The following is a 23,560-nucleotide window of genomic DNA, read 5'->3' on the forward strand; positions in this document are numbered from 1 at the left end:
GAAAAGATTCTCTTGCATAAGGATAAATGAGTGAACCAAGGACACTAATTGAAAAAGATGCCAAAAATGGAGAAAAATTATGAACTGGAAATAAATTGATGGATTACATAACAGGGTGAAGGGCAAGGCTAATACTAATAATTCAAAACCATTCAGCTCTCACACTTCATTATAAAGAAATGGCTCGAAAGCATTTTAAGACATACTAAAAGAGTATTCACTGAAACTGGTCAAAAAGAGAGGGAGACGTTTAAGATGTGAAAATGAGCATGTCATTAACTGATGATGACCCAGTCAGTAACGTGCAGCCACTGTGCAGCAAACCCACGGCTCTCCTTGCACGTCCTGCAGAGCACTGCCACGGCGGTCAGGGACCTCCACTCTTCCCCAACACAGCCAGAGCTGTGCTACTCCTCCTTAGGTGTCTGCCTACAAAATATCATTTGGTCTGTGTCCTGTTTACACTGCACAGAAACACAAAGGTAGAATCACAGCAGATGCCCTTGCCATAATCCTTACGTGTACTCCTGGGTAAAAACAATCTCCTAAGCTTTAGTTTAAAAGAATTAAGGCTAGCTACTGCAGTTGGACTAGATGATGTGTAGGGCCCTTCCAACTGAACTATTTTGGACTACTGTATTCTACATATTATTTATATTTTTTCCTTGTGGTTGGAAGTAAAAGTGAACTATCTTCAAAGCTAGTATTAACAGTAATTTCTGAGAAATACAGTTTTATGGGCTAAGTATCCTGGGTTGAGTGCTCTCAGGACAAAAGGTATGTTACTTAACAGATCATTTAAAGGAAGGAAAAACAACATGCAGACAACATGCATGTCCATGCAGGCAAAACACAGATGGCTCTTCTAATACATGTTTATTGTTTATTTTAGTATGGATTAGTTTATCTGCTTTTTCTTCCCCCAGACATAGTCTTTTCTCAAGCTCATTGGTGAATATGTATTGTAAACGTACAGCATGTCAAATTAGCATTTTTCCTGTAGGGTTAAAAATACAACTGAGGAAGCCGGCCTGAAAAAAAGGAAAGTTTGCAACTACAGAGGAAAAAAGTAAAATTATTGTCATACTGTTGTTTTGGTTTTTTTTAAGAAGGGAAGTAATTCAGCTCTTTTCTTCTGTAAACTACTTCCTCTCATAATTCAGGAAGAGTAAAACTAATCTCTCTACCTAGAATAACAACAATCCTCTTAGTCTCACATTTTTTTCCTTATTTGCAATTTGAATGCAACTTTCCAGTGTAGTACAATACCTGTTTGGCCAAGTCCAATTACCATTGCTAAATTTAATGAGTGAAGAAAAAGATTCTGTAATGAGTTTACAGAATTAAATGAAAGAAGCTATTCCTTACTCTAGAATGCAATTTCCAAATTTTAAAAAGGTAATTTTGAAAGGTATCTTTCAATGCAAACACCTAATGATGCCAATTACCAGAAAATTTTCAAAAGGGTTGTAACAGCCTGCATCCTTACCAAGCTGATTTTTCTCATGAGGAAGCTGATGGGAAGCTAAGGAAAATTTATACACTATTTTTATAGGGGATTAACATGAATTTACAACTTCCCATCATAGTAAGTCACATTCATGATGTTATGTAAGTATTATATCACGCCAGTTTTTCTTTTAAGAAAGTATTGCTACTAGCCAGCTATTCTTAGCAAGGTTTCTGGAATCACAAAGGCTGTGCCAGAAGCACAACTCAAAGGATGCTGAGAGGAAAAGAGAAATACACAGCAAAACTCAGGTCAATATAATCAAAGTTCTTTCACAGACATACAGAACACACCAAATGCACAGTCACATACTGTCACTGGCTATACCAAGGACTGAAGGACCAATGGCACCATGGGCTTCCTCACCACTTCAGACAGAGCCATGAGTGCTATGCAGTACAGACATGGCCAGGCAAGTGACCAGGGGAAATGCTGATATGCTTAATAAAATCTGGAGTCCAAGAAAAGTTCTGTAGTACTCAGACACCAAAAACATTATGCAGCTTAATGAAAAAAAACTCATCATAATAACAAGAATTGCCAAAAAAGTCAAAGCTTCAAAGATGTTGATTCTTCCTTTCCTATGTTTTTAAATTACAGAGTGGAGCAGTCTGTGTGATTTAGCCTTAGAACTGAAATCGGCTCTACGACACAGAAGTTTAAGCCAGAGGGGGATTAGTGGAATACAGCAGACAGCAGAGAACAGGGCAAGCACATGTCTGGAAGCCAGAAGAAGTAAAACAATAGACTACACAAAGCATTAAATCAACCTTAACTTCATAATAGAGATCTAAACAATCTCAACATCTATGACTTGTCTCAATATTACTTACTTCTTCCTACCTCTAATATAAATGCTCTAAGTACTTATTTATCATTGCAAGCTTTTCTACAACTTTACTAGTAAATTGATACAGTTCTGCTTGGACTAAACCCTGCTATAATCAACTACATAAGCAACTATTTTCTGTAATTGTCTTTGTTTAGTTTATGTCATTTGGGCATCATGAGGTAAATTTAAAAAGATACATTTATACAAGATTGTGTTCAAGCAAACGAATATAGGTCTATGTATCTTCTATGCTGAAGCTAGCTATTTTGTAAAAAAAGAAAGTATTTATTACATTTGGCTTTCACAGGATTAATACACTTGCTACATAAAAGCTGTTCTAAACAGTCACAAGACTCCTTAATGAATTGTGTCTTTGTCATTAGGCTTTAGCAGATTATACTAGAAAGGGTGTTTGCAGCCCTTTCTTAACAGGAAACTTTCAAAGCCAGTGATTTTACCATCTGAAAACAAACTCAAAACTAGTACCTTCCTCAGACTTTAAGAAATCTCCCTTAACTTGAAGACTTCAAACACAATTAATTCCTTCTATAAAAGTACACAGCAAAAATTAACACTCCTCTTCTTTCCTTGTGATGCTACTGCTACCTATATTGAAGTTGACTTTAAAGAGAGTTAGGCCCAACCATGTCAACAATATTGTTTATATAGCAAGAAAATAAAACAACTGGAAAAATAAAGCACATTTGTCTTTAAGACCAGCACAGTCCCTTCCAACGCAAATTATTCCAGGACTGTTACAGGGCAATTAACCATTTTACCTTACAAACCTGACTTTAACAGAAAAGCAAGTAGCCAGGTTAGTGTACACATCATAGATCTATAAGAAAGAGGAAGCATTCCAGGCATAAGAACTGCAAATCCTGTGTATGAAAAGGAGGTTTGCTTTCCTAAGGTTAACAGCTCTGTAGAAATAAATTTTTGGGACCCTAAAACCAAATTTTGTCTATGAGCTTTTAGGAAGTGGTGCTGGCAAAACCAGGTACCTCTGTATAGATCATGGATGACACCAGTAACATGCAGTTATCCTTTCTCTACTTCTTAAAGACACAGACAAGCCACAGAGTATCCAAAGAGAGCTATAAAATAATTCCAGGCTTGAATAGTGAGTCCCAGAGAAAGATATTTAGATCAGAAATGTGTAACTTTACTGAACTAAAGTGAAATTGAGAGGAGACTTGACTGCAGCAGATATGTAAGCACCTCATAGCAGGGGAAATATATCAGATTTGAAATAATTAAATCCAGCAGAAAAAATTCATAACAAGAACAAATGGTTGGACGTTGATGACAGACAAACTCACACTAGAAGTGCCACCCTTCCTTGCCTTGGGAAAAGCAGAGCCTGTGGATGATGGTTCTCAGGCTTCCTCAGAAGGCTGAACAGTAGCACAGCTGCCTTTTGACTACTGAGCTTAGAACAGAGATAACTCAGAATGATGCCAGACCAGCTAAATGTCCCCAGTGACACCAGGCTTTGCAATTCTATGAGCTTTCTTACTTTCCCAAACAACACGCTGTTAGTGCCGTCCTGTTTTCAAATTTGATGTACCATCATCCATGCAATAACTAAACCTTTTTTCCTTCTCAAGATTTCTGAAATATTTTCCAATATTTGATGTTCAAAGAAAAGTTCTGTTTTTGAAGGATCTGTTTCTTTTGAACAAAAGAAAGTATAATATTATGGTCATTTGGAATCAAACAGAAATCCTAGCTACTGACACAGTTCTAGTTATATTTTTGAAAACAAGAATATTTTCATTTTTCCTCTTGATGTCTTTTTTAGATAAATTAATTCTATATATGGTTATGGAAAATACCTGAAGACTTCTCTCCCAAACATTGACTTAGTATGCAAATTCTACCACCATCCTCAAGACAACCAGCACCTCTTCTTTTTGTAGTCAATACAGATTTAAAAGTTTTGTTAGTAGCTATTAGGAGGTTTTATATTCAAATACTGTACCTATGAGGTAGACATGAACTATATGATTTAATTCAATTTCTGGTACTTCATGGCAATTACAGAACTGCATATTATGAACACCTAAAGCCTAGAAGAAAATTCTACTTCTAAGGTTCTTTTTTTTTTTTTTTTTACATTTAAGACACTTCAACTTAAATAATAACAAAACTATTTCATGGTGCTTTAAAGTTTAATACCACAAATAAGTTCCTAAAATGTTAAATTACAGTTTATCAGCAGCGTGCCTACACCAACACAAGAACAGAACTAACTCTTCTAAGCAAACAACACAAAAGCATTATTTTTAGGTATAGCTATTTTCAGAATCAAGTCCCAAAGATTAATGACCTTTCCAATTGGAATTCTTCTGAATTCCAACTTGAAAGTTCTAGAAATTAATAAGAAGAGCAGTTTATTTGAAAAAACTGTATAATCATTTTTAGAATAAGTTACAAATATTTATGACACTTCATCCATGTTAAACAAATTTTTCACAGAATCACAGAACATGCTGAGCTGGAAAGGACCAGAAGGATCATCCAGCCCAACTCCTGGCTCTCCACAGGACCATTTCTCTGCAGAGCTTTGCTATTTAAATCTGAACAAGCAAATACAGGTGAACAGCTCCAGGTAAAATGTACTCTAAAGCTAGGAGTAACATAATAAAAGGCATTTGAAGCAATAGCTTTTCCAGATTGAGAATTCTTTTTCTCCCGTCAAAGAAAAATGCTCTTATGGATGGGGGCAAAGAGAGGAAACATAATGCAACAGAAGCAGATCTATCCCCTTCCTAGAGGATCTCAACACTTACAAAGAAACATGAAAGTGTGCATGAAATCTGTCCCACAAAGTCCATGGGAAATGTAGACAAAAATATGTAATTACTGTAGAGTTGTGCAAAGCCCTTAAAATTAAGCTCAAGAAAAAAGTTAAAGGTACTTTTAGCAGCAAATTGTATCCTAGTTCTACTACTATTGCTTTGAAATATTTTCAATTCGCTTTTGATAAATCTTCCTGGCAGATTACTTATTTCTGAATTACTAAAATAGATAGCAATGCTTTTATATACATAACTAGTATTTCAAAAGCAAATACCTAAACATTTCAAAACTATGTCAATATGAATCCTCTTAAATAAAAGCTAAACCAATTATGCCCTAAGAAAAATCCTCATATCAGCTTAATTTTTAGAAAAATGTTTACGCCATTCCGTCTCAAATCAAAGCTAAAAACATTACAAAACAGCCAAAGAGAAGAGTCTCAGCTGAAATTAACTAAAATAAATTTCACTCCCTTTCTTGTACTATTTCTAGTTATCTCAGAGTTGTTATCACTGCCTGAATAGGCACATCAAAACCACCATTGTTTTGCAATTAATACAGATACACTTGATATCAGGGTGCTTTTTTTCTGTGCTCTCTAAATCACTGAGGTGAGAATAACGGTGCTGACAACCAAGACAACCTTCCTATTGCAATGTGTACTGCCGCTTGCAATGGTGAATGCTTGTCACAGCCTTTAGCCAACAGCCAGATTAGGGCAATGGGAGAGTTAGCACAGAAAGGACATTCCTTTCACAGAGTAAAATATTATGAACCTTCATTCAAGTTACAAATGCCACTTGAAAAAAATATGCAAATGGAGGGGTTTCTTTGTGACCAGTTGGGAGCAAAACATCGCTATTACATGCCACTATGTGTACATGCCACTCAGAAAGGAAAAAAAACCATAAAATCCCTTAAGCAATCATGAAACAAAAACTGCTTGCAAGTTATAAGCTTGCATATTGAAGATCCAGGAAGAAAAGCTCACTAAAGAAAAAGCAGCAGTGCATTTACATTCAAAAACATGTTATGAACGTGTAATGTTTGAGTAATTGATATACTTTAGGAAAAAAACACTTACCTTGTTCTAGTACTTCCTTAAGTACTGAAATTCATATTTCGTCCAGCAATTTTGCAACAGACACTTGTTTTTTTGTAGAATACAAAACAAAGGAATGTCCAACAACATAATTTAATATTGAAATAGTTGCAATGTGAACCAAATAAATGCAAAGCAATTTTCCTAAATTATTTGAAATATTGCATTCCATTTCAAACAAGCTGAAATACAAAATACACCGTTAAGACATTATTTCATATTGCCTAAATTAAATCCTTACTTCATTTTCCACCTAAAAACAGTTTTGTGTCCTTACAGCACTAATATTAAATGCAGCCATTATAGCTCTAAAATAAGATTAGAAAACCGGCACCCAAGTTACTTTTCTGGAAACAAAACTATCACTTTGATTTAACTCCCTGTGCGTAATCAGAACCGTGTACTACGGGTCACAGAAGGGCAAATCTCACCAGCACATGTGCCTTCCATTGAATCCTAGATTCCTCCTAAAATGCCAGAAGAGCAGGTACTTCAGTGCCCCAAAAAGTCTCCACGCTGCACTTGTCCAAACTAACAGTGAGGCAACAGCTGCTCAGTTTAAAGCTACAAACTGTGGCAAAACGCATAACTGACATGCCTTGTGTAAGCCATGAAGAAGACATGCATTTGGCTGGCTCACGGAAAGGTCAGGTTTCCCACCTCCCCAGATAAAAGCTGAAACACTAGGATTCAAATGGAAGGAAGTTTAGAAATTAAGAATGAGCATACATCCTGCTAAGACTAAAAGCATTTGATTTTGACAGCAGAGTTATAAACAAGAGTCATTTTAATTCTGCTGGATTTTTGTCTTTAAATATATTAAGAAATAAGTTACCCTACACTGAGGCTTTTGTACAAGTTATATTTATATCAATGTTGTTTAAACAGGCCAAAAGTAATAAATGGAATTACTTTTGTTTTAGGAAACTTCATCTGAAGCATTACAAAAACCACAATGCCCTACCTTTACAGCTATTATGCTCTCTGCACTAACAACTCTAGTAAAAGGCAATAGCATTAACTTTCTGGGACAAAGGGCTATGACTTAGGCAACCATCCAAAAAATTTTATTTGAGAGGCAAAGTAGAGAAAAACCACCCTGAGGCTTCCAGAAATGTGATTAACCTTGAAGAAATTACAAATAGGGGGAATTAAAAAGACAGCATCTATGTCCAGAAAGTCAGTAGAAACCAAACCCCTGCCTTCATCCCATAGTCAGTATCTGGCTCTGGCACTTTTATCACTTCTTTTCTTCATTCTAACCTAACCCTTGCCTACACAAGGTTTACATCACTTTTATAAGCAGCAGGACTACATCACTGAAAAGTCAGTTATGAAATTTGCTAGAGTACACAAGACTGAACACCAATATGCTGCCACAAGAAAGCTTTCTCCATTTCCCCAGGAAGTCTGAGAGAGGTCTGTGCAGAGCTGGAACGCGAGCAGTACACTCAGAGACACTTTGTTTATACGGTGAATATACGTCTTGTCTGAAAAATCTCTACTGAAGGAAGGACCATGGGACCTGGCCAACACAACATTATTTTTTCATTGACAACACAAGCATATTCTTTCTTAATTGGAAGAATGACAATTTAGTGCTGTTTCCAACTTCCAGATGGAAACTAGGACACTTAGATTTTCAAAAAAAATCATGTTATATATGAAAACATAAGGATGCACATGGAGATGCAATAGAAAACTTTAAAAATAATTTTATTTATAAATATAAATTTTATTAATGCTATCTCACTACAAATATAAAAAATGAGCCATCAAATTAAGCATTTTTCATCATTATAGGCTCAATTACTAAAGTATTTTTCACTAGTTATAAAAGCAAATATCTGAAAGCCCAAAGGAAAAAAAATTGAATGTCTTTGATCTGCTAAGTGAACTGCACATTATTTCTTGAAATTTAGCAAAAAAATTCTGTCACAAGACTCTATTTCTGAGAAATAGAACACCATTATCCTACAAAACTGAATTTTCTCTTCTAGTTTGTTTCCTAAAACCAAAGCTTCAAGAGATGACTTTTGAGTCATCTTGTTTCTTGAGTCCTTGGGGTTTTCTGCTCATGACTGACATGCTAACATAAACATACTGAAAAAGTTCCATTCTACACTTTAAAAGTTCCCATGGACACTACTTTTACAAGGTCCATTCAAACAAATGTTCAGACCTTTGAAATAATAAACAATAATAGGCAGTTCAGGGATTAACTATCTGCACTCAATCCCTTTTCATTTTTCTCTGAAGAGTAGTTGTCATAAAAAAATAATAAATTTGATTTTAAAACTAACATCACTTTGCACAAACTTCTGCTCTCTCAGCCTTCATCTACAGACATCAGCATGTCCTTTACTACCTTCCTCACAACAAACCTCTAACAACAGACTCATTCTATGTATTTAAACCCTTTTGTTTTTCTTTTAGTGGAAATAACAGCTATAGACTCCCAAGAAAAATATTGCTATAAGCTGAGACTCAGATAGACAGGTTAAAGGATCAACAGTGTACCCAAACTCTCACACAGTATTATTGAAAATCTACATAAAAGCAGCTGAAATTCAGTTGTTTCTTAACTGCTTAGCCCTGTACACAGATTAGGATATCCAGATCCATACAGACATGTACCAGGAGTATGATATCTATCACATCCAAAGGTGCAATTTTAAAGATGAAAATATTTTAAATTCTTTTAATAAGATTACTTACACTGGTTAACTTCAATTTTCTGCCTGGTTCAATTATGTGTCTATCTTGCAGTACTATGCCTTACTGACCCTGGAAAGAAGACTGTAAGGATAAGACAAGCTATGCCGACAGAACATAAATCTTTGTGCCTATAATGTATTAAACAGGTAGGATTGAAGGAAGTTTTTTGTTAAATTAATGTTGTCAAGGATCCTCATTAAGCCCTTCTCCCACTACCCTTTGTGTGTCCCTTTGATTGCAGCCCAATCTGGTTGCAATTAGGGCTGGCCAAAGGGTGAGACAGGTCCAGGATACTGACCTCAGTGATCTTTCCCTTCTGCCAGTTTGCAGGGACAATCACAGTAGCCAGCTCCAGACAGTCCCACGTGTCCCTACACTTACAGCTGTCCTCCAAAATCTTTCTCCTCCTTCCTGATGTCAGCCTCGATCTGTGCTTCCTGTCTTCTTTCTGTTCCTAACCAGATGACCTGCACTTGCTCCTGCTATTCCTAACCTACATCCTGGAGGCAGCACAGCAGGCATGAAATCCTTGTTTCCTGACTCACACCCTTGCCTCAGGCCACATTATCTATGTACAGACTGACCTGTCTCCAGTATCTGATTTCCTCTCCTATAGTGCATTGACACATCTCACCACAGACTGTCACCTTAAGACACATTTTGTCTTTTCAGGTCTCAATTTCAGCTTGTTTGGCTTTATCTCTCATTCTATATGGTCTTAACCTTTGGGCACAACATACACAAACACACACACACAACCCACCAGCTAAATTATGCTGGCCTTTCTAAATCTATGTACATCAAGCTTGTTATCATCCATGACTCTGACATATAGCTATCAGACAACTGCCCTAACTAGAGAGATCCTGGAATTTTCCCAGTATTGCAACAATACACTTTTTGCAAAGGATACAAGAAACAGCAGTGGGAAAAGCCACAGAGACTTGGGCACCTGTTTGCTGTGCAGTCTTGCAGATGGCAAAGTCTGATTACAAAAAATGGGAAATCACTAAATTCTGAAGGATGAACAAAGCAGGTTTTCTTAAGATCATTGCAGTCTGTCTCCACATTCATGACAAATTACTTTCCTTATGTTCTTGGTCAAAACCTGCTATTGTCTGTCTAACAAGTCTTGTTGAGCTTTCTCTAGAAGATGTAGTCCGATTTATATCACAGAGAGTGGCATCAGACTTACCCATTTTAGAAGACTGTAAAGTGAAAACAGTACTGATAAGAAATGTGTTTGCAGTCTGCTCCATCTTCAGACACCTCTTTCTAACTGTCCTTCCCTTTTTCTTAGATTACAAACAGAACTAAATTGGGGGGGGGAAGTGTACACGTTTCCTTCAAACGATAATTCTATCAAATGTAAAGTACAAACATTTTCACATACTTTAGTTCCTTCTTTAAGAAAGACACAACTTTTTCACTTTCTGCATAAAAATGTCAACACCATATGAACTATGACAATGACTGGCCCTTCAAATATGATTCCAGTGGAAGTTCTGGCCCATTCACAACTATGAGCAAATTTCTATGACAATCAATTTGTAAGACACAGAGCAGGCTGAGAAGCAGGGTTTCCTTTCTACAGGAAAAAAGACTTGGCTTCAATCCAAATCCCATTGAAAGACACACTTAAAATTTTTACCAACCAAAAACTCTGAGTTACATACAGAGGTACTAAAACAGCGCAGCCTAAACGTCTTCAGCGTTCATATGTGAAAATTATGTTCTCTGTAGGAAAAAGATGCTGACAAGGATGTGAATGTCACTGAGCAGCTGTGGGAACTCCAGGCATCCGTGGTTCCCGGGAGCAGTCTCAGACTATCCCTGTGCTAGCGGGAGCGGAGTGGCAGCCCCTCAGTCGGGAGCCTGAGAGCCCTGAGAGCCATCTGAGAGCAGGGCTTGCAGGAGCTCTGCTCCAGGCCCCAGACATGACTCTCCTACACAGCAGGCCCTACTTGAGTTTCTGAAAACTCTTCAGTCCCAGATCCACGTGACTGGGAATTCTGGCTTAGAAGGTCTGGTATGTTTGGAAGCCTTCTGTGGAACTAACAACAGTGGCTGATCTGCCCATAAAACCATCCCAGCCCTGGGGACTCGGAGCATTTAAGGTCCTTAGCTACCAAGCAAAACCTTAGAAAGTATTCCCTGGAGTTGGACTGCTTGTGACTGCAAGGTTCATTGCTCAGGTCACTCAGTAACCCCTGAAGGACTGAGCACAAAGAACTGACGAAGTGCTTGGTGCTAGGGAGACACAAACCCAGGAGGCTATCCCAGTATTAGGGACTTCCTGCTCGCAGGATCCCTATTTCCTGGGCAGATATTACATAAAAGCCCTAACTAAAGAGAGAATTGATTTTTTGAGAAGTCCTCTTTTTGAACCATGAATGCACTCCCCATTAAAGTAATGAGCTCCTCTTTAAACACACTGTGCAAGAGAGTACTGAACTTTGTCTCCAAAAATTGCGAACATTTTGAAAGTAGTGGAATGTTGTCTAGTCCAGAAAAGGTTTCCAAACACAAATTCAATAGCCCTTGAGATCTTTTCAAGACTTCATGATATAGATTGGTTCTATTAAGCAGAGTTACTTCTGCTTTGGAAGCTTTTTAAGAACTGTCTTGAAAATCATGTGAAGTGCAGTAATACTTACTCTTTTGTTAACAACCAGTTTGGAGTTACAGTGCCTGTCTTCCCAAGAAGTCATTGTATGTGACAGAGCCCTGCTTTCATGGAAAGGGCTAAAACACCTGCCTGCTGACTGCAGGTGTTGAATTACTTCTTTATTTTGCTTTGATTGCACACACAGCTTTTACTTTATCTATTAAACTCTCTTCAACTGAATTTTTCAATGAATTTTTCAATGAATTTTTGCACTGTTACCCTTCTGATTCTCTTCCCATCTCATTCTAGGGGAGTGAGGGGCAGCAAGATGCTATCTACCAGGGTTAAACAACAGCAGCTATTAAACCACAACACAATCAATATCTTCCCTTTTCAATGCCTGCAAACAACTACTGAGTGAAGTGTTCCCATGACATTCTGTATCCTGAGATAAATCCTCCATTGCATTTGATTACAGAGTTATTGATGTGAATTAAAATTTCTCAGGTTTAGATGAGGTTAGCTTATTGAGGTTAAATTCAGCAATACAGAGGATGCCAGACAGATGAAAATAACCTTCTTATCAATCTGTATAGACAGGACAATTTCTCAAAAGGTACACACCCATGAATGATGACCAGAGCTCTGAATTCAGAATACAGCTGGGTTCCCTGCTAATGTAAATGACTTGGTCACATCACCAGGTAACACTCCATATAAATGTTTTAAAGAGGACTCTTATAATTTCTCAGATATAATACATCATCACAATATAAATGAACAGGAAGCTTCCACATCCAGAAAATTTCAATATCCTAGAGCTGCAGCACACCTCCTCCTCACCAGAGATCAGCACAGCAAATCATGCCTAGACCACTACAGTAAATCCAGTCTCTACTCTCTACACAGGCTATCAGTGGAATTGCAAACTGAGTTCAAAATCTTGAACTATTTTTTTAATGTCTTACATCTTTTGGCTCAGAATCCAACAACATACATCACGTAATACTGTCACCATAGATACCCCCACACTAGTGCAAAGTGTGCTGGTACATGGAGTACACAAAGCACACAAGAGCACTCACTAGCTGAGGCTCCATAAAAAGATGTAGCCATATCAGCAGCTTGGTGGGCCTGAGCTAACTATTGCTGCTGCTTCAGTTCCAGAACTCCGCTCTGAAGCACATGGCTCAGCTCTTCTAATCTTGATTTCCAAGCTAGCACAGGACTGTTCCTGTTCATTTTTCTAAAGCACTCATCTCCCCAGAACAAATAAAACCAAACAAAATAAAATGGAAAACCCTACCAAAATTGGGTGCTATACTGTACGTATCTGTCTCTCACAGATGATGGTACATGACGCTTAGTAACGTTACTAAAGGCACTACTGAAATTCATTCACATGCTACAAGTTTGCCATCTGTACCTGTCTTTCATAGAATATTTCAGTGCTTCTCTCTACCCTTTGATTCACCTAGAATTAAAACAAGAAAGGGCCACTTCTTGGGATAAAAATAAGACAGTCATATATGACCATAAACTATACCATTATTTGTCTGTTAGAAATGAAGTCAGTATCTGCGTTAGTTAAGGAACCGCACTGGTTTTCCACTTATTTTGTCATATTTCTGTAAAATTTTGGGCAAGCCATAATACCCACATGCATCACTCCTACCACGGCATGACAGAGATAGTACATCCTTTTGTTATGGTTTATCAGATGATGACAGATCTCCACATTCTTGAGTAACTTATGAAATATTCTAGGCATGATTTAAAAATTAATCAATAATATAAGTACTGCTGTGTACAAAACCATATTTTAAAGCATAGAATTTTTACTAAGAAGGCTTTGTTTAGCTTCCAAAACAGATCAAACTAAATCACACTGAGGATATTATTACATATGAAGATGATCAGCATGGAAGTTTAGTATGCAACATCCATTTTCCAACAGGCACTTTCCACACACAGAGCACCCATGTTATCTGAAATGATCCAGTACTACAAAGATGATGGACCCAAGAGAAGACCAATATAAACCAGTAACGAAGCGTTCATGCTTCACAATACAGTGCAATGCTGACAGCTACTTGTACAATGACAACAGTAATAACCAAGTAGAGCATACACTCCTTTCTCTAGTTCTGAACCAAGTCAGCCCATGAGCAGGAGCACTTGGTAAATGAAAAATACTACACATGGAAACACCCTAAAAACAATGGCTTAGGCATTAAATTTGGATGCAGGCAGAAAAGATTCTAACAAGAAAAAAACCTGAAACATTTTGTAACACAAGTCTCTTCAGTTTAGTTGCATTTTTACTTTATTAAACTAAGACAGCCATTCATATAATGACTGCAAAGGAAAATATTTGAAAACATAAAATCTTTTTTATCTGTATTCATAATTTTGCAACTCATTCTATACTTTAAGTGGACAGAGATAAAAGAAAATCTTCATTACCTTTAAGCATTGTTCTTCCAGTTGATCCTCCGAAGATATTTAACAGACCACTTCTTGCTCCTAATGATGTAGTTGCTTCTAGTAAAGCACCAGTTACATAGTTAGAGAGTGCAGTCCTCTGAGAAGTGGCACGATATTGACAGTAAGCACCTGTTACACATGGTTTTACACAAAAACCATCTCCTTTGTATATACAGTCTGTAACAGATGTTGGGAGCTTCCTCAGAAGATGAGGAATAAATTCAAAAATATCTTCTGCTCCTTCCTTCTCTTCTCTCACTGTACTGAAGATCTGTGAAGAATGGAAAAGCATGGACTGTTAGTTCACTTGCTTAGAATAACATACTGAATATAAAACAATTCCAAATGACCACGACTTCTTGTGAAGTTCAATGACCTGCAGTATCTACTTATCCAAAACTGGTTTGTTAGAATTTTGGGTCAGGCTCCCAAACCGAATATTTAAGTAAGAAGCCATTCTGGCCTTCAATCTATGTTTAAAAGCACTCTAAAGAAAACCATTAGACTAAAAAAACCCCATATCAATATACCTCATCAACATTTAAAATACTGAATATGAATAAAATTGTTTATAATACTATTAGATCTGTTGTACTTCCAGAAAACCTTAGAGATATCAGTAGCAGAAAAAAACAGATCAACTTAGGGTTGGCACTTTTTCTTACTGAGTAGGCGGGGTTTTGCAAACAGAGATGGTTTTAATCACTCTGAACCCTCCTTCAAAATGTTCACATTTATTGCATTACTTCCAGCCTACGCACAGGTCCTCTATCTTATATTGGTTTAGTACTCTTTCTCCAATATTTGTGATAACACACTAATGAACTTCAGTCTGTGGCTTAGCAACTAAGTAATGTTTGCTTATTTAAAAGAGTCTAATGATCAAAGCAAGAATCTGGAAGAAATCTCTTCATTTAGTATACAAGGGGAGACTTGATTCTTTGCATTCTTCCATGCTGACTTACTGATTAACATTAATAATTTGTTTCAATGATCTGTGCTTCTTAATTACAAAGTGTAAACTAAAAATTAACACAGGGAAAGGTCAGCATTACTGCCACCAGGACAGGTGCTGAGACAATTTTCATGAGATTGATCCCCACCAGTCAAAGATGTGCAGAAGAAACAAACTGATGGCTTAATGACAGTTTTTTTCAATTAACGCCTTGTGTCTGCTTGCCATCCTTTCCCACATATAAACAAAATACAGCTATCCATCAACATGGCAGAAACTGCAGCCAGCCCTACAAAGCAAGCACACATGTGCTCAGCCAAATGATAAGAACCTGTTTGCACAGCCTGTGCACGCCACGTGTCAGAGGCACCGACACCCTGCCCACGGGACACGCACGTGCCCAGCCACGGATCCTGGGAGGGAAGGGGCTCCCAGCACAGGGATCTCACACCCATCACTTCTGCCCAAGCCTGCCATTCACCCTGCCAGGTCAGTGAGGAGGGATCCAACTGCCTGATCCACGAGGGACCTGACCCTGTACTAACAGAAGAGGTGAACAATGATGTGGTTCCTTCATCTGTGTAAACAAATTGCAGAAAATCAATTACAATTTAATCTATTAAGTAGATATTTGTTATTTTAGCTTTAATTTTTGTAATAACCACCTTTGGGGGAAAACAGTAAAATTTTATATTAAAAACATAATAATTCATTAACTAGTAATGTAACTCAATGATCTGAAAAAGAACATTGACATATTTATTAAGATAAAAAAAGAAACTTTCACATGTTGACTACGGTTATATATAACTCAATCCCTTTAAAAGATACCTTCTGTGATGCACTGCACTACTCATGTACTACACTACAGCATGAAATGCTGTGGCACCTTTCTTTTTTCCCCTTTCCCTGCAGATTTTCCAAAATTTGTTTGGTCTGAGGTTTCTAGAAATATTACACCTGCATCCTTATCTTCTTTTCTTTGCTATCTGGCAGTTTTGCAGACTTTTGACTGTCAGTATAGACACATCATCACTTTAATTCAGAAAGAAAATGTGTTTTTAAAGCGTGCCTTACCTGGATGGGATGTGTATAGATCTTTTATTTAGCTAACTGTCTGCAAGTACCTTTTCAAAAGGTGTACTGCGAAACAGTAAACCTTTGGACTATGAGTGTGTTACACATAGTAGACATAATTAGTCTTTTCAGTTTGTTTAAAAAAAATATTTAGTTAATGAATATAATTTAACTTCTCAAAACTGCAGTTACCATCCAAAATATTTTTAAAATTGGGTTCTGCAACTTATAAAGGCATGTTCTGTTGCCTACACGACTAAAATTTCTCTCAGCTGCCAAAGCAAAGAAACCATTTGTTGACAGAAATAGGCGACAGTGTTTTGCCAGAGAGATTATACATAGAATAATGGTGTTAATCTCTTCTGTGTAAAGTAGACTTTGGGGCACTAGCTGTCTCCAAAGACTTTGCACATCACATAACATTTTCAACTTCTGTTTGTTTTGATGTGTTAAAGTTCTGAGCATGTTACTTCTGCTGCACACAGATGAGGTCACGAAAAAATACAGACTTACAATGTGTATACTTGTCAGCCCCTGTAAAGAACTGAAACAATCAGAATAGCAACAAATCCCTCAGGTAACTGATAGGGAAAACCACCTTTCAGAGAGATTGCACACACAATTGGGAAACTTAATCTTGCCAGGGAGACAAAGAAGTTTATTCCAAGCCAGAGCTTACAATTCATCCTGGCAGAATCCAGATCCTATTGATCCATGCCACTAACAAAGAATGATTAATGTAATTAAAAATGAATGTAAACCAAAAAGAGTAAGATGCAGCACTGAACTGAAAGCTACACATCAAGAAAACCAAGCCTCACTTTTGCCTTACATATTAAATTAAAGATTTCAAAACCATCTGCAGCCTGATGTTGCCATGTCTCACTTACTGCATACAAAACAGTAACTCAAAAGAAACTCAGGACAGTATCTGACTCTGAAAGTCTTGCAATACTAAACACTCAGTAATGAACACACAACACTTTTAAAAAAAGAAACAAGATGAAACCAGAAACTCCATATAGTAATACACCAGTACTCCAATAAAAGCATACTATGGCTTCAATAGCTTTTTACTTTCTTTTCTTGTTTAAGGAGATTTTAATGGTAAGTAAAAAGAAAATAAAAATTACTTGCAACATACAATATTTCTGATTTCTAGTAGAGAAAACTGTCCTCCAACTCAAAAATTAAAATTAGCATTAAAATAAAGATTAAATTCAGACAGAATTCCATCCTTGCAGCTTTACAACCAAGTCCATACTTGGAAAATGCATGGAAACAAAATAGAATATTCACCTCTTAATAATGTATGCAATAAATCATCAAAACTTTAGTTTTAAAAGCCCCTCAGTTTTGCTTCTAGTAACTTAAAATGGTATCTGCAAGTTAACTTACTGATAACCTTCAGGCAATAAAAGTTTCCTACAGTGACGACAGACATATTTTGCTAAGATATTAAAAATCTCTTTAAAATTAACTATAAGAACAAGCAACTTATGCTAGCCTTGAAATTATACCTTAGTTTTCTCTTGCAATCTTTTTTTTTTCCTGTTTAATCATCACAGAATTGCAAATTGCAATATGTCCTTTTCTCCACAACATTACTATAGCTTTACTGTGTAGAAATGGCAGAACCTAAACACCGCAGCCACTTACTGTCCAGTTTATGACACATATTCCCCCAAAATGAAGCTGGAGTTCATGGGTACTGCTGTACTGGAAATATCAGATATAGCAGTTCATAAAAAATAATTGCAATTTCTTACTTAAATTCACATGTATCTCTTACTGTAGTCTTTTTTTTGTTTCTCTTTTCATATTTTTTCTGCCTCGAGTATTTAGTTTAGAACTTGGAAGCATGCTATCATATTGTCAAACATCTAGCTGCTGCTGTGCTTTTGAAACCCAGAAACTGGAATTATGAGCCGACTAAAAATGTCCCATTTATTAGGCAGCAGAATATGTACAGAAGAATATGTGTACCCAAGAATTTCATTGCAAAGAACAGTAATGAAAAATTACGCTTACTGCTACTACATTGTAAAAATATGATACAAAAGGGTAATGAGGTTTTAATACTTCACTGCATCTGTCCAAACACTCTCTAAACACATCTATCAAGATATCCTGAATGATCAAGATTAAATACTGAAATGTAGGAGGTGTGTGCATGTGTTCAGTTTGTACAACACATTTCAGTCTGATTTCCTGGCTGTTCACCTGCAGAGCACTTCTGTGATGGAGGATGCTGACAGCAGCCTACCTTCATTTGTTGCACACTTTTAAAGCATTTTCAAATGCCTGTAAGCCATAGTGGTATATTAGCAAGTAATAACTCTCAGGAGTGTATGTGCTGAAGATTATTTAAACATCTCCTTTGAAAACACAAAGGTTTCACAGAACATACAAGCCTAAACACAATTAACAGAACAGGAAATGTTGCTCTTTTCAAATTTGTTCTGTTCCAAGAAAAATTACATTAAAGTGAGGAAATTCTGTGGGTGATTTTTCATTTTGGCCTTGCAGATTTTTCAGAAGAAAACTCTTACTAAAATTGGTCAAATGAAGCTAACAGCGGTCTCCTGGAAGTCATGACCAAGGACTACTCCAATTGTGTTTACATGTATTTATTCTATCATTTATTTACTTATCATTCTATCATGTATTTATTCCATCATTATATCATTTATATATTGGACATATATAGCATGGAATAGAAGCACAGTCTGCTATGCAATAAAACACCTTTGTCAGAAAGAAACTAATATGCAAGGTGAACTTGGGTGAATGAGGCATTAATGCAGAATTGGTCAATATTTCAGTTTTATGTCTTCCAAAATGGTACTCCAGCACAATGTAAAAACAGGTACTGCTGACAGTTAATTTTCTGAAATACACTGGATTTTCTCAGCTTTATCTCATTCAGGTTATGACCATACCCCCACTCATCAGTTCATGACATTTCAAGATCATTGCTAAAGTACAAATCTTTAATTCAAGGTCTTTCTAAAACATTAATTATCTTGCAACAATTTCTGATTATGTATCAATTATAAGAACTGAAATACATTAAACACCGAATACATTTTTTGTTATCCTTACAATAGTGTATATGTTTATCTTTCTCCCTACTGTGTACATGATATTCTCAAGAGGACATGCCAGAGGCCACATCTCAAACAGTTGTGCAGGTTGTTCAAAGCCGAGGGATTTTACTGTGTTAGACAAAGAGGATGCTGAGAATGGCAGAAAGGTCTGCTCTGTCAGGACTATTTCTCAGCTCTGTTCACTGGCAAGTCTTGTTCACTTCAGCAATCGAACAGGTGAGGTCTTCAGAAATCCTTTCAAGAAACTGGACATTTTGATAAGTGGCTTTCAGTGTTTGGAGTACAAAAGTCAGACATTTGGACTGTTAGAACACTAACTTCTTGGTGGTACTCAGCAGCCTGTAACCAAATAAGCACACACCAGGACAGCTGATGAAATTTTTTGCTATGTGTCTAACGGAGTTCTGGTATTTACAAGAACAAGCAGGGCAAGGTTTATGATAAAACCTGTGGTCAACGAAATTTCATTCCCAACTTATTATTCCAGATGAAGTGGATGAATGCAATCACTCAACTGTAAGCTCTTCTAAATTGTAGCACCACTGAAATTTGTGAGAGACTCTTGACTGTCCAGCCCAGCAGGAGATGAAACACCATTTCCATTCCAAATCCACTGTAACAGCTACTAAGAAGAAAGCTCTACCCTACCTGAAACCAGGGCAACTACCTCTCCCAAGCTTCTCTGATCTGTTGTTTGCCATGAGACTCTATTACAGTTTTTCCCTGTGGCAAACACAAAGACAACTATCTGGCAGTTTTGCAAGCTGGCATCAAACTCACAGATCCTCTCCCAGCATCTCATGATCCAACATTTTTGGCTAACAGGCAACATTCTCAAAGTACAAACAGCCATCCCAGATTAAAATAAAATGCAATCAAATAAAGGGTTACATATTATGATGCCTTTCTTCATACTCAACAGCTTTTGACGATGTATTTGAACATCACCCTTCAGGTGGCTTTGCAAGCCAGCAATTGCCCCACCAAGCAGAACTGACAGACTCAGCAGTGGCACTTGCCACCCAGCCTGCCTGCAGCTTCACCAACACGCGAACAAGAACTACCACCACCTGAAGGTTTTGCTGAAACACAGCCATTTGGCGCAGGTTTGCATATGTGCTTAAGAAATAGCAGTAAAGGGCTATTTTGATAACTAATCGGCAAGAAAACTAGAGCTATAAATACATATTCACAGTGAAATATATGCAATTCAGCAAAAATGGAAAGAATGGCACGGAGTAAGAGTATTGTCTATATCTTAACTTGCTCATATCTTGCTTTCTATGTTTTTTCACATGGTGTTAAAATGGAATAACTTCCCTGCTGCGATGCCAGTTTTTGTAATGGAAAAGTTCCTTAAAGTATCCCTAGACTACTGAAACAGTGTACTGTATTTTAAAAAATAAGAAAAAAATAAGAGGATACAGTGTCATGGTATAATCTGAAATGTACTTCATAACATACAAGGAATGCTATGTTGTCTTCACCTTCTCCTTACAGTAGGAATAAATCTCCCAATTGAAACAGAAGCTGCCCTCCCTGGGGTAGGGCACATACCTGTCCAGTCCCCTTACACACCTGAAGGAAAGAACAGATCACGGGAAAGCAATAAAAGGCTTCAGGCATCTCTTCATCATAGGAGTCAATGCTTTTTCCAGCATACTCACATAGCTTTTCCAACGTCCAGTGATGCAGTCACTGTGGGAGACCCAGATATTTTCCTTTTCTGCAAATGATCTTCAGGTTCCAGCAAGTTAGAAGAAACCCTTCCAGCAGCTGTCTTGCCAATATCCTTTTTGCAATTTCTGCTCTCAAAAACCTTTCCAGCTTTTGTGCTGTCTTCAAGGATGAGGAAGATGCTGACAGAATGTCAGCACAGAGCACAAGACAACAGTATTGTGCTACAGAGCAACAATGCTCACTTACTCTACAGCAAGTTCTGTTGAGTATTCAGTTCTACACAGTAAGTTGTAAATGGGCAACGTGGCCCAGAGCAGCAGAAGACACACAGAGAACAGATGAGCTGACCCTGGGAACATGGAAATCAGTGGCAGTGGCAGCTGGAAGGCTGCCAAAAGAGCGATCAAGCACAGATGTGCCCAAACACTAATATTCATTAAGTGATGTTCTGTGAACTTTCTACAGCTTCGATTGCAATTACAGAATGTGCATTACCTCACCAGCCAATATTTTTTATGAATTGCATCCTGTTAAGGATGAGATAATTTCAAGAACAGAAACAGAATTTAATGAGGATCAAACTATCTTGCACAGGCAATAATCCTTAAGTACAGTTCAACATTATTCAGAAATATTAACAGCCACCCCTACTCAGTTCTGGTGTCTGACAAACGCCTTTAGTGGAGAATTTTTTTCATTCCTTATCATCAGGAAATAATGACACAGTTTTAAAAAAAATTAATTTGACATTTGGATTTATGAACAGAAATTGTAACAGAAGATCGAAACTTCCAACAAGTCATCATTTTTACTTCTGATAAAAACTTGGTTGCTATTACTTACCTATTTTCCATTTCTGTAAGGTAACAGTATTAAATAGCCTTTTCCAAAGGAAAGATGAACTTCACAGATTTAGAAGACAGAAAAAGCAGGGTGATCTAATTAAGATACAGATTTAAAACAGTACCTCCACTCCAAGAAAGTCCTGCTTTTTATGGCAGGTATTACACTTTCGATTCAAATAACTACTAAGAAGAATCAAGTTAAGATATAAAACAGAGGCTGATAAAAGGCATTAATTGCAATTTGGAAGTTTTTTCATAAACGCTTGAAATTTCAAGTTGATTACAGAGAAAATGAAAGGATGACACAGAACACAAAATAGGAGTTCTTCACATCACTTTTCAGCAATGTGAAACAATGCCTTTGCCACTGAGAGAAACCTCTGTAATCTTAGCTAGGAAAAAGCCGAAACATCATTTCCGGCGGAGTCAGTTATTTACACCTCTGTTGGTACAAGTGTGTATGTGAAAAAAAAAAATATATTGTTTTTAATTATTTTATTACTAAGTTCACTTCCTGAGTTTTAAATATTTTTTATCTTTTTATAGTACTTTGCAACTTATAACTTTTAAACATTTTCTGTTCTACCCTTGTTAATTCTACATGCAGCCAGTATTCGTTTTATTTCCTGAGTATTTATTTACTTCCTCCAAACTTTCACCAACAACATAATTTATGAAAAAAATTGCTGCCTTAGTAACTAAATAAATTAAATTACTCTTTAAATAAACATCTGCGTAATCTCCACCTAACTAATGCACACCTTGGGTATTTTATTGAAAAGCTGATAATTTTACTAGTCTTAAGTGGATCATGTCTTTGAATACCTGAGCATGTGGACTGGAATTTCTTGGGTTATCAGCTTGTTACCTACTATGTTTTAAACATAAAAGTATAAGTACCACACACATAAGCGCTGTTCAAAAATATATTTTAATAATGACTTTTGATATACCTTACTGATGGAAAAAAAGCATTCATATAAAACTTCACAGGTATGTTATAAAAAGTATTTAAAACAAGAGGATGATTAGCAAGTTGAATTTTTGATTCTGAAGGTTTGGTGTAGCTATGTACATTACCTAAAATAGGCGAATTAGGCTTAAAACTCTCAGAAAGACAGAAATAATTCACTCAAATAATTTAGATGTTAGAATATTAAATGTGTCATGATGCAACAATTTCAATTCAGGACAGGTTAATATTTTCATTTTTAAATTCCTCCTTTCATCATAGTAGAAAGGTCTTTGGTAGTCAAACCATAAAGGATGCTGCTATTACAATGGATCACTGCATCTTCCAAATGTCCCACGTTTTTTTTTTCACCTATTATTCTGTATGTGGAGCAATAGCAAGTCTAGATTTTCTCTAAAAAACAAACAAAAACTCCAGACACGCATCAGATACAGGCAGAAATCTCTATGGGTTTGTACCTTAATATCAACTGTATTCTTCCCATTTGATGAAAAGCTTCCAGAGAACTCACACATTTAAAAATAGCTGCATTCCCACTCATGTGAACTGATTATTTAAACAACTTTGAAAGATGAGCTTAGTGGCATAGTCCTGATCTATAAACTGACAATAAGGTTTGGGAGTAACATACAGTAGAGAAAAAAAACCACTTAAGAGATCTCCTGTCAACATGATCATCTTAGAATCAAACAGAAAAACCTAAAAATTATGGCTGCTGAAGACCGTATCTCACCATCCCTTACAAGTTTGGTTTCTCATCCTCTTTCTACAATCTCATCTATTTGTCAAAGTTCACTATAGCTGCTTATGCCGAACTCTGGCCTTAAGTATTCTTTAAAAATATTTTGTTAATATGTA

The 23,560-nt window shown here is 36.7% G+C and overlaps 1 protein-coding gene across 4 annotated transcripts in view; it reads right to left on the reverse strand.

Annotated features, from left to right (window-relative positions):
* PLCE1 (phospholipase C epsilon 1) overlaps positions 1 to 23,560 on the reverse strand; it is a 136,557-nt gene that overhangs the window by 59,538 nt on the left and 53,459 nt on the right. For all 4 annotated transcript variants that reach the window (XM_074544987.1, XM_074544988.1, XM_074544986.1 and 1 more), the window contains one exon: positions 14,042 to 14,333. In XM_074544987.1, coding sequence (XP_074401088.1) covers positions 14,042 to 14,333 — 292 coding nt within the window. The remainder of the gene's footprint in view (positions 1 to 14,041; positions 14,334 to 23,560) is intronic.

This window comes from Zonotrichia albicollis, chromosome 7 (genome assembly GCF_047830755.1).
Source record: "Zonotrichia albicollis isolate bZonAlb1 chromosome 7, bZonAlb1.hap1, whole genome shotgun sequence".
Classification (NCBI taxonomy): Eukaryota; Metazoa; Chordata; class Aves; order Passeriformes; family Passerellidae; genus Zonotrichia; species Zonotrichia albicollis.